The 11,981-nt window shown below is 40.3% G+C and overlaps 2 protein-coding genes across 2 annotated transcripts; one reads left to right on the plus strand and one right to left on the minus strand.

Annotated features, from left to right (window-relative positions):
* The first annotated feature begins 778 nt into the window (after positions 1 to 778).
* Positions 779 to 6,316, plus strand: LOC107036513 (eukaryotic peptide chain release factor subunit 1). The gene is made up of 9 exons (XM_015254531.1): positions 779 to 925; positions 1,347 to 1,554; positions 1,654 to 1,829; positions 2,457 to 2,584; positions 2,649 to 2,799; positions 2,995 to 3,315; positions 3,631 to 3,851; positions 4,097 to 4,244; positions 5,458 to 6,316. Exons 2-9 carry the CDS (start codon positions 1,469 to 1,471, stop codon positions 5,538 to 5,540), a joined length of 1,314 nt encoding a protein of 437 aa, XP_015110017.1. The 5' UTR covers positions 779 to 925; positions 1,347 to 1,468; the 3' UTR covers positions 5,541 to 6,316.
* Positions 6,317 to 6,583: 267 nt separating this feature from the next.
* LOC107036512 (protein MCM10 homolog) lies at positions 6,584 to 10,770 on the minus strand. Its single transcript, XM_015254530.2, has 2 exons — positions 9,331 to 10,770; positions 6,584 to 9,246 (listed from the first exon to the last, which is right to left on the minus strand). Exons 1-2 carry the CDS (start codon positions 10,576 to 10,578, stop codon positions 8,125 to 8,127), a joined length of 2,370 nt encoding a protein of 789 aa, XP_015110016.1. The 5' UTR covers positions 10,579 to 10,770; the 3' UTR covers positions 6,584 to 8,124.
* Between the last annotated feature and the right edge of the window lie 1,211 nt (positions 10,771 to 11,981).

Raw genomic sequence — 11,981 nt, forward strand, 5'->3', positions numbered from 1 at the left:
CCCCCCCCCCCACCCGGAAAAATCCACTTGGTCTCTTGCATGGCGGACGTGTGTCGCCCACCTCGCATTTTTGAACGTCTCTTAAAATTATTTATTCTGTTCAAATTACCTTCAACTCGTTTCCTGCAGTTCCTAGAAAATGAACAAATTTTTCAAGCTATCGTTCCGATTTTTCCATCCCCCTTTGGCTGAGAATTCGTGGCGTCAAGTTTTCCTGCATTTCAGTAGTTTTTCTATTCTCGAGGCCTCTCAAGGAAAATGTGGAAAAATGGGGAAATTATAACTGAAAGACTTTCTTAGTCTGTCCATAATTCTATTCTTGACTTTAAAGTAAAGAGCTTCGACGTTATTATCCAAATAGCATCGAATTTTTATTGAATAAAAAATAATTTATAAAATTGTGGAATTCTCAAAATGCCCAATTAATTTCATCAATTTCTTGAAAAAAAATTATGATCAATTCTTTCGCGTCTGCGGAGGCCTCAACGCCCTGAAGTTGCCTCTTTCAAAAACTTATTTTTCGATTCTCGAATTCAAAGCGGAAGTAGCGCCTCGTAGTGAGTGAACCCCAAACTATAAAGAGTTGTGACGTCATCATTCAAATTCTATTCAATTTCTATCGGACAAACCAATTCGTAAAATAGTGGAATTCTCCCAGTGCACAGTTAATTCACCAAATTTCTTCTTCAAAAAAATATCTCCAATTCTTCGATTGTGCGGAGGCCTTAATGCCCTGAAGTTGCCTCCGAGCCTTCCCCTCCCCCCAATTCCACTTGGTCTCTCGCATGGCCGACGTGTGCATACCGTAATCCGTGGTGTTTCAGAGTGTCACGTATCAAATATCGTCCATAATCGCCCGCATCGGGGTCCACGCCGTCGTCAATCAGGTAGAACGAGAGCGAGGAAGCCGAGGCGCGGCGAGAGCGTAAGTCAATACTAAAATTCCACCCCCAGTGACCGCAAAAGCCCCCCAAAAAGCCCAATTAACCAGGAAATCGTGAAAACCCAGATGACTAATCTCAACTGGAAAATGACCCGTTAATTTTGGGGGGAACATTTGTCCTCCGTCCACGAGGTTTTTTCCCTCCCTGAAAATGTCCTGCTGCCACAATGCGGAATATCCGCATTGGATGGCCTCAAAACGAGTGCCAGAGTGAGACAGTTGTAAATGGTAATGTACTTGTAGAGTGAGAGGGGCATGCCTCACTGACATAATCCGGTATAAACTGGATATGCTCGGATTTCACCGATGATCTGTGCTCCTGTTGTCCATGCACTATACTATTTTCATTCCTCAAGGCATTTATCGTTTCTCCATTGCCTCCACAAGTTCTTTTTACTTCCAGAGAGAAGGAAATAACAAGGGAATAGAAAAGCAACCGACGAGTGGCGAAGACTCAGGGGAAAAATTCAAGGGGGACAGGTTGGTTAGGCTTGAATATAACCACGCGACTCACCACGCGCCGAAATGTCCAACGAGGAGACCTCCGCCGATCGCAATGTCGAGATCTGGAAGATCAAGAAGCTCATCAAGAGTCTGGAGATGGCCAGGGGGTGAGGGCAGTCGTGCAATTTATGGAAACTGGAGACGTGTCCCATGTTTCGTCCATATGGTGATTTCTTTCGGGGACTAATGGGCTTTTTTCTCCACAGAAATGGCACGAGCATGATCTCACTCATCATTCCACCCAAGGACCAGATATCGAGGGTCAGCAAAATGCTGGCTGATGAGTTTGGCACAGCTTCCAATATCAAATCACGTGTAAATAGATTGTCGGTGCTGGGGGCCATCACTTCGGTACAGCATCGACTTAAATTGTACACCAAAGGTATAAATTTGAGTATCAGGGGGTGGTTGGGGTTTTTTTTGGGCGGGGTGAGGGGAGGAGGTGAATATGGCTTTTGAAAAGAGGTTAGTAGGGTTGAACGTATTTCAACGATTTTTTAAATCACTGTTTTAAGGAAATTTCAAGGAATTTCGTCATTTATAACTCAGAATTTTATTTAAAAAACTATGAAAATTATGTTTCAGTTCAATTATTCATTTTTCTTGAATTTCCAATTCAAATATTCATATTTTTATTGAAATTCACGTAAGTTTGGGGATTCCCGTCTTCCTTTCTTCAATTCATAACGATAAATTGGGCGAAATTGACGTCTTTGAGTTGAAAAATTAACTAGAAATTTTGATGTAACTGCTCCTGACCTTTTTAATTATTGACGCACATGAAATATTTTTTTTGTGAAAAGTACAGTTATTCTTCGTTGTAATGAATCAATTCACTTTTCTTCTCACTTATGAATATTTTTACGGTGCGAAATTCATGTTATCTTTCTTTCAACAAATCCTCCTCTATCATGATTTTTTTTTAAATTGAGAATGGATAAAGAAAGATTATGAAGAGGTGAATTTGTTAATTGAAGGGCATGTTGGTGATGTGTTGATATTTTTACAGTTCCCCCAAATGGTCTGGTGATATACTGCGGGACAATTGTCACCGAGGAAGGCAAGGAGAAGAAAGTTAACATTGACTTTGAGCCCTTCAAGCCCATCAACACGTCCCTCTACTTGTGTGACAACAAGGTGAATTGATAAGAGGTAATGGAAGATTGGCTTCTGAATTATTGCTAATGTGGTGTGTCTTTAGTTTCACACGGAAGCCCTCACGGCGCTATTAGCCGACGACAACAAGTTTGGATTTATCGTTATGGATGGTAATGGAGCCCTGTTTGGTACTCTCCAGGGAAACACGAGGGAGGTGCTTCACAAATTCACCGTTGATCTTCCCAAGAAGCACGGTAATTATTTTTTCGAATGATTTTTGTGGCTTATCAATGTCACAGGCCCTTTCATTAATAAGTTTAATTAAAAATTTATGAACTAAATTAATTGATGAAGAACAAATGATCAAATATCAATGATTTAGCTCTCAATCGCTTGAAAGAAATATTGAAAACGATTTTCTCTCAATATTTATCACTCTTCACATGCAGGAAGAGGAGGTCAGTCAGCCCTTCGTTTCGCTCGATTGCGCATGGAGAAGAGACACAATTACGTTCGAAAAGTAGCTGAAGTAGCCACACAACTCTACATAACCAACGACAAACCCAACATTGCTGGTCTCATTCTGGCTGGTAGTGCAGACTTCAAGACTGAGCTCAGTCAGTCTGACATGTTTGATCCTAGATTGCAAGCGAAAGTTATTAAACTCGTGGATGTCTCCTACGGGGGAGAGAATGGCTTCAATCAGGCTATTGAACTTGCTGCTGAGTCCCTGCAGAATGTCAAGTTCATTCAGGAAAAGAAACTCATTGGTAATTAACTTTTTATTCTCTTCATTTTCTAATTTATCTCGATAACTTTTTTGGGAAAAATTACATTTTCAACGAGAAATAATTCTTGGTATTCATGGTCTATTAAAATGTGTAAATCTGATGAATGCAATTCGAAATTTTCGAAGATAGTCGATTTATTTTAAGAATGAGTGAGTTTATGAGAAAAATTCTTCTGATATTTTTTCTTAAAGCAACTGATTACCGAGATAATTAACAATTCTCTGAAAACAAAACGAATTTTTTCGAGTGTCTCTAGAAAATCTCTTTCTATCCTCATATTTAAACACCTTTCAGGACGTTATTTCGATGAAATATCTCAAGACACCGGTAAATACTGTTTCGGCGTTGAGGATACCTTGAGAGCGTTAGAATTAGGCAGTGTAGAGACCCTCATCTGTTGGGAGAATCTCGACATTCAACGGTACGTCCTCAAGAATCACACGAATGGTGAAGAGAAGGTGCTGCACCTGACTCCAGAGCAAGAGAAAGACAAGACCCACTTCACCGACAAAGAGGTTCGTTAAACATTATTAATAATTAATACAAGTCCAAGGACTCTCATTCAGCATTCATTCGTTCGTTCTGTTTTCTTTCATTAATTCATTATTTATCAATTCATGAAAACGCGACTCATTGATTATTGATTAATTAATTAATCAATTCCTTTTTATTTATTTTTGTTCAGTTTATTTTTTAATTAAACTCGTCTTGTCACTTTGTTTCCTCTTCATTTCGCTCATTTATATTTCTCTTTTTACAGAGTGGCGTCGAGTTAGAATTAGTAGAGTGCCAGCCCCTGCTAGAATGGCTCGCGAACAACTACAAGAGCTTCGGAGCAACTCTAGAAATCATAACGGACAAATCTCAGGAAGGATCGCAGTTCGTCAGAGGTTTTGGTGGCATTGGAGGTGAGTTATTTCCAATAAAAATGTAATTAAATCCCAATGAACTCGCGAGTCCTCTAAATACGATAGAATAACGAAATACGATGAGAATAAAAATATTCTGGAGCTTCTCGTACACCACTGACACTGGGAATGCATTAAAAACCTGTCAATGTTCTCGAACAAAACGAAAGACTGAATTATTAATGGTCCAGTGTCTATTGTAATTGCATAGGAATTCTACGCTACAAAGTCGATTTCCAGTCACTCCAGGCTGACGAGCCTCTCGATGACGTTGACCTCGATGATTATTAAATATCATCAGGGGAAATAAATATGTTCGATCCAGGTAGATTGGTTTAATCCTTCTTGCGTGCTTTTATTCATTAATTTCGATAACTTTTTGTTTTTTAAACGAATTTATTTCGTAGAATCATACTTTCTTCACGATATATGAACACTGGATGTTCATTTTATCATTTTATTTCTCGAATAGATCGATTTGATTCTTGTACGTTTGTTCCTCATTGAATCTTCAGTATTTATTTTTCATCGTCTCGACAGGGAGATCTCTTCGCATCCACGAAATTATTTCAGAGTATATTTTCACCATTTGTTATTTTATTTGTCGTCTCTCATGGGCATGAATCATCACTCGTTATTTTGATTTGTCTCACTGGTGACATTATTTCGTAGAACAATTCATCTTCATTGGATTTATCCAGGGACTGGACATTTTCTGTTGTTATTTCGATTTATGCATGATCGAGTTTAAGGAGATTTTTCATGATTAATTACGGATTGTAGTTGATTAATGGCATGCTATACCTGTGTGAGCTAAATTGACCATCAGGGACTCAATGAGGAGAATTTAATGCTCATTAGTTCGAAAATAATTTAGTCACGAGCCCTGATGGTCGAGTCTAGGTAGATAATAAAGTCTGTGGTGTGTCTCAGTAGAGATTAAAGAAAATTATTCAATTTTTTTCTTCAAAATACTAACATTAAATTTCTCAACTTTTTCATTAGCTCGCACACTGGGAAAGGTATAGTACATGCTTCACTCTCATTAATGAGTTGATTTATTATTTACGAATTGAGAGGTGACTAGCGTTCTTCCTTCGATATTCCCTGGGGAAATGAACAATTAGAGTTATTATTTTAGCAGTTTCAATATTTTGAGCCATTTATTGATGAACTTATGGATTTATCTGGGATTTTTCGTTTTTCATTTCAGGTATTTTACGATACAAAGTCGACTTTCAAAGTATGCAGTTGGATGATATTGAAATCGAGAACTTCGATCTGGACGATTATTAAGATAACTGAGTCGAGAGTTATTTGGTGAATTAATTGAAGAATGAACAGTCACTGTGGCTTCAGGATTCATATTATATTGATAATTGAAAGGGTGGAAAACATTTTAAAACAAATAAATAAGAGTCTAAACAAGAGAAGAGGAATAATAAAGAGACTACACCACACATGCATTACACGTGAACGAAAAAATTCAGGGAAAGATGGGGTAAAATCCATACTAAATCGTCAATATCTCTGGACTCTACGAGGCGATTTGGACGAGTCAGGGCTCATTTTGAGGCCTGCAACAATACATGTGAAAGAAAAAAAATTTTTTTGAATTTCACTCAGCTAATCTCGAGATATTGGCGATTGAAAACGGCTGATTTTACTCCCTCTCGCCTAAAATATGGAAATGAAAATCTATGGTTGATCAAAGGTCTGGTCCTCCGAGAGAACGCTGTATTTTCCCCTCCATAAATCGGTTGATCACGGTACACAATTGTAATAGAAAATTCATACTGATAGAACATAATACTGAATTTTCCACCTAGTGTGGCCAGATTGCAAATTAGAAGAATTTATAAGAGAGAATAACGCAGAGTTTTGAACGAAAAATTGACTTTTTTCTGCTGAGCAATTGAAATAAAAGTGAGCCTGTGTGAGCAGCATTGAGTGAATGGTACCAGTGTGGGATGTCAGAATGAAATTCACAACAACAAGGCGAAGTTTCCTCCAGTTTACGATAATTGGAATCGGAGCAATAAAGAAATATTCGAATGGATTTTTAAGGGCAACTCGAAGACTGTGACACTTAATTAAGCCAGCTTGAATACCTGCCTACATTAATCATAATGAAAAAACAAAATAAACAACTAAAATGAAACATTGTTTCCAGTTAAGAGTACCAGGAAGTGAGTGAACACTGTGCATTAAATAAATTCAACAAGGGGAAACGACGGAAATTCTTGAAGTGTTTTTTGGAATTAAAAAAAAACACGTATCTTCTCAGGACGTTTACGTATTAATTCGGGGACATATTGACAGAGTTTGAGGGATGATAACACGAGCTGTACAACATAATTATTTAATTGTGGTAATGACGCTGATGTGCAATTGGTGAAATGAAACATTGTTGTTCTTCATTAATCTTTGTTTTTCTTATTTGTTCTTGAATGGTTTAATCCCAGAGGGGTCGTCCCTGGCTTTTTTCCCGTGATTATTCAATAACGGAATTTGTATTGTTCAAAATTTCTTGATACAGTGAAAATGAGAAACGAAATATTCGTGGAATATTTGTTCTTTCAAATTTCATTGACTCTAGAGGATAAAAGTAGAAGTAGATGAGCCTTCTGGGATTAATAAATAAATGTTGTATAACGAAAGGGTTGAGGGTGCGTAAAGGTGTGATTTGTGTCTCATAATTGAACTTTGAGCATTGTATCATTATCCCTAGAGATTGCATTCATTTATCAAAATTAAATGCTTGAAGAAATTAATCTGGAGTAACTAGGAAAATTGTACTTAGAGATTTTCAATATAATTGTGGGGATCTTGGTATAACTTTTTTTTTCAATCCAACGATTGTCTTTCGCTTAATTTCATCGTCATCAGAGCGTACACTACCAGCAGAGAGGAAATGGTAGATGAAATGATTAGTGATGAAACAGATAAATCTGCGTCCTCGACATTGCCTCATGTTTTTTACATAAATTAAAAAGATACAATAATAACTATTGAAACGGAAGATGCCTGTCACTCTATTGACGTCCATCGAGAAGATTCGTGGTTGTGTGAGTGATAAAAAGATATATCAAATTCGTACGCAATTAGTGAACTCCTCGGGTCAAAAGAGAATTTTAAAACGACGAGAATCACGAAAATTCAGTCACGACTCGGTCGCGACACTCCTCGCATATTTTTCAGAAAAAATAAGGATTAAAGAAGTTCTATATTATATTATATGTCTTGTTACGAAACGAGGATTGAACAGGTCGTGGTGATCACATACAGTCACATTCCAACAATGATACACCGATGATTTATGGAGAAAAACAAATGATTAATTCAAGTTTGGTAATTAAAGTGAAGATGGAAGGTGATGAGTTTGTGTAATTTTCTCATGTTCACATTTTTAATTATTCCATCCCTCAATTTTATTCCAATCAAAATAATTTTCATCATAGATTAGAGATTTGTTGACTCCAGTCATGATTTAAAACACTTCATCCCTTAATCTAAGTTCATTAAAAAAATTTCCCCTCAAAAATAAGCTCATAATTTCGAACTAAGCATCATCGCTAGCACAAGAAGATTAATATTAGAATTCTTGACCTCCGAGCCCACAAATTTCTCCTCTCCCCCTCGAATCCTCTCTAATTATCGTTAATTTGGAAATTAAAGTGAAGATGGAAGGTGATGAGTTTGTGTAATTTTCTCATGTTCACGTTTTTAATTATTCCATCCCTCAATTTTATTCCATTCGAAATAATTGTCATCATAGATTAGAGATTTGTTGACTCCAGTCATGATTTAAAACATTCTTTCCCTTAATCTAAGTTCATTAAAAAAATTATCCCCTCAAAAACAGGCTCATAATTTCCTGCTAAGCATCATCGCTAGGCACAAGAAGATTAATACTAGAATTCTTGACCTCCGAGCCCACAAATTTCTCCTCTCCCCCTCGAATCGAGAGCACGCAGTCCGAGATATTGGTCTTCCTCTCGTCCATCATGGCAGCCCTGAGCCACCTAGAGCCCGAGCACTTCTGGCAGCTGTACGAGGGCAGTTTATCCAGACTCACCGTCCTGTTCCCGCAGTCCGCACACTTGAAGAAGCTCTTGACAGCGTCGATCACCCTCAGAGGATGTCTCTTCTCCTTGCAAATATCCGATGCCGAGAAGGACGTGTACTTGCAGACGAGGCACCTGACAGCCTTGCAGTCCACCTTGAAAGTCGTCATCATCTTCTCCTCCATTCGCTCCCTGGCCTCGAGCTTGTTGAAATACTTTTCCTTCTCGTTCTCATCGGACTTCTCGATCAGGTCCTCGTGAGCGGAGGTCAGCTCCATGAGCTCCCGGAATTTATCAGACGTCGAGCACACCTTCTTCGCGTCTTTCTCACTCTCTTCAGCTCTGTCTGCCTCCTCTCGTTTCCTCTTGGCAGAGGCCTCCATTTTCTCCCTGCTCTCGCGAATTTTATTGGCATTCCCTGACTTAATCCCTCCCTTCTCCTTCGCCCATTTAATCGCGCTCATCTTGGCGGAGCTGATGCCCTTCTTGGGAATGGGCTGGGAGAAGTCGATCGTGTCTCCAACGACCCCACACCCCAGACGTGGAACAGTCGCCCTTGGAGACGCCACTGAAGGTTTCGATGAACCACTCTGTCCTCCAGTTGACGAGGGCGAACTCTTTGGAGACCCCTTCGATAAATTCGATATCGATGACAAGCACAGGGCCGATCTGTTGCTCCACCCCGTGCTCACCCCAATCCTCTCCAAATCCAGGAGGTTGTCACCAGACGTCTGACCTTTGGACACCCCAGTGGACCCCTGCGTGAGCAGCGCCAGCCTCTCGGAGTCCCTCTGCTCCATCTTGTGGTTCCTTTTAGCTGGGATCGCCAGCATGTTCAGATGATTCAGCCCATTCCCCTGCGAACTCATGCCTCCGAACTTCTGGCTCTGGCTCTGCTTCCCAAGGCTGCCGAACCTCCTGTTATTCGAGTCCGTCTGCAAATGACAAAATGAAAATGAAATGAAAATGAAACTGAGTTATTTCGGCATTTAAGAATAGTTGTCGTATTATCAAATTACCTGCAAATCAGTCCTCCTCGAGGCCTTGCTGTACTCCTGCTTCACATGATAGACGCAGTACTCGCACCTGCTCTTGTTGACGATGTTGGTGCAGGGGTCCCCACTCTTCTTAACCGACTTGCATCGTCCCAGGTCTCGAGAATTTCCTAATATCATGATCTTCTGGGCGTTATCCACGGACAACGTCGCCTCGGCCTTGTCACTCCTCGACTCCAAGACGTTGGGGTTGAGCACCCCCACAATGGTCCCCTCAGACGTCTTCCAGAAAAGCTTGTAGGCTCCACTGAAGAGGAACAGCGAGACGCTGGGGATTTTCTCGGACAAGTCGCTGATCTGCCAGATGCAGTACTGATTTCCATTCAGTGATTTTTTCGTTGCCGAACGGTGGATCAGGACCCCAGCGATCACCCAGTCCTGGGACTGGTCCTGGGTGGCGACGAAGCTCTTTATCTTGGAGACTGTTATGGGCCTCCTGTCCTGCATTCGCTCCTTCAGCTCTGCTGAGGAGATCAAGGGCTTCACGATTCGCAGGCCGAAGACTGGGTCGCTGTAGACGTCTGGGGGCTTCGATAGCCACGTCGTCAGGGCTGTCTCCGCCTTCTTCCTGGGCTCATCGGTTTTTGGAGTCGACGCTTTGGGCGCTGCCCCTGTTCTCCTGGGGAAGAGGGCTGAGGTTTCCTTTTTTGGGGCGCTCTGGTGCTTCAGGAGGTCTCTGATGCTCCTGCCGGAGTCCGAGTACTTCTGGGCCTCGAAGTATTTTTTGTCCTCGTCGTCCGAGGAGTCTGAGTCGTTGTGGATGAGGGATCGGGATTTTTCTTCGGGGGTTTTTGTGGGGGATTCGTTGAGCTTGTCCAGGAAGTTGTAGTCTAGCTCTTTCAGGACTTTTGGGGGGCCTCCGGGGGCTGGGGGGTCCTCCTCGTTGGACAGGAGGTTGTTCAGGATGTCGTCCACGTCTGAAGAACTGTCTGATTTAGACCCAGAGGTCACTGACTTTGGAGCTTTGGGGGGGAGGGGATGGGGAGTTTTTTTCTTCTGGGAATTTTGAGGCTTGAGTGGGTTTTTTGGGCTTTTTGAAGATTTTTCTGGGGGGGTTTCAGATGGGGATTCGGTGAGGTTGTTCAGGGAATTGTGGTCTGGCTTCTTCAGGACTTTTGGGGGCTCTCCAGGGCCTCCAGGGGCTGGGGGGTCCTCCTCGTTGGATAGGAGGTTGCTCAGGACGTCGTCCACGTCTGAATCACTGTCTGCCATGACTGTGGACTGACTTGAGGGTTTATTTATAGTTTTGATTATTCAGACCCTGAGATAACTGATTCTGAAGTTGTGGGTTTGTCAGGAAATTGAGTGGTTGAATTTCTTATCTTCTGGGATTTTTTATGCTTCAAAAAATTCTAAGTCTTCACTAGTTGATCAAACGACTCTTTTATACTTCTGAAGATTCAACCCTTGAGACAGTCAATTTTTTAATTTTGGTTTTATTGCAGAAGTTGCGAGTTTAATTGTCTTCTCTCTGGCAATTTTTACGCTCAAGTCTTTTATATTTCACAGGCTGACAGGTTTATTTAATTCCTCCAGGAGTTCGAGCTTCGTCAGTGACTAGAAGATTCTTGCTGCATGATTCTGTTTTGTTAGGGAATTGAGGGGTTGAATTGCCTTTCTTCTGGGATTTTTTATGCTTCAAAAAATTCTAAGTCTTCACTAGTTGATAAAACGACTCTTTTATACTTCTGAAGATTGAGCCCTTGAGACAGCCGATGTTTAAATTTTGGTTTTATTGGAGAATTTGCGAGTTTAATTGTGTTCCTTCCGGAAATTTTTACGCTTGAGTTTTTTATACTTCACAGGCTGACAGGTTCACATTTAATTCCTTCAGTTCGAGGTTCGTTGGTGACTAGAAGATTGTTGCTGCCTGATTCGTGTAGATTTTTGGGTTCGTTCGATTATACTCTTCACCAAAATCGTACAAAACTGAATTAAAATGCAGATAAATTAACTGAAATATTGATAAGACTGCAGAACGATTGATGTGAGGCACTTACACTTCAAATACTCAAATATTTACAGACTTTATTTACAAATTAACGATGGGATGTTGTTCTGAACTACCGCACTGAGTGGTTTACGCGGTAAAACATCGTTCCCTCTCTCTTTTTGTACAGCAACAGCGCTGATAAAGCAGATTCCTCAGATCCGATCAATTAGCCCCTCATGTATAGATATTCCTAATTTTTATTTTTTTCCTCATTGAAGTAGTTTCGAAGAAAATTGCGAGCTAATAAAAACGATTTGCTAGTTAGTACTTTTTAAAAAATAAATTTTCGGAAAATCACCTCTGAAAAAAAAGGCGTTATCCCCTCTATTTCATTAATTCCAAAAAATTTTATCATCAATCGATAGCAAATTGTTTGAAGATTTTTGCGAATTAAGAACAAATCGTCAATGCAATCCTATTATTGTGTAAATTAACAATTCCAATTTCAACTGAAAACCAGAGTTGATGACCAGAGTTTGTAACAGAGATGTCAGACAAGTTATGAATGTTTTCTTTGGCTCAACTGAAAGAGCGGCTCGAAAAATGGCGTGCAGAAGTCTTTAAAGATGACAAATGTCTCTAAAGATGATGTCTGTTTTCAATTGAAAAGCGCAATTGTGAC

This window comes from Diachasma alloeum, unplaced genomic scaffold (genome assembly GCF_001412515.2).
Source record: "Diachasma alloeum isolate Michigan unplaced genomic scaffold, Dall2.0 Dall_scaffold_00209, whole genome shotgun sequence".
In the NCBI taxonomy this organism is placed as follows: Eukaryota; Metazoa; Arthropoda; class Insecta; order Hymenoptera; family Braconidae; genus Diachasma; species Diachasma alloeum.

Excerpts from the sequence above, each read along its gene's own strand:
- LOC107036513 (XM_015254531.1), top strand. The coding sequence starts at position 1,469 with ATGTCCAACGAGGAGACCTCCGCCGATCGCAATGTCGAGATCTGGAAG. Across the intron at positions 1,830-2,456 it reads ACTTAAATTGTACACCAAAG|TTCCCCCAAATGGTCTGGTG; the intron begins GTATAAATTTGA and ends ATATTTTTACAG. Across the intron at positions 2,800-2,994 it reads TGATCTTCCCAAGAAGCACG|GAAGAGGAGGTCAGTCAGCC; the intron begins GTAATTATTTTT and ends CTTCACATGCAG.
- LOC107036512 (XM_015254530.2), bottom strand. The coding sequence starts at position 10,578 with ATGGCAGACAGTGATTCAGACGTGGACGACGTCCTGAGCAACCTCCTA. Across the intron at positions 9,247-9,330 it reads CGAGGAGGACTGATTTGCAG|ACGGACTCGAATAACAGGAG; the intron begins GTAATTTGATAA and ends TGTCATTTGCAG.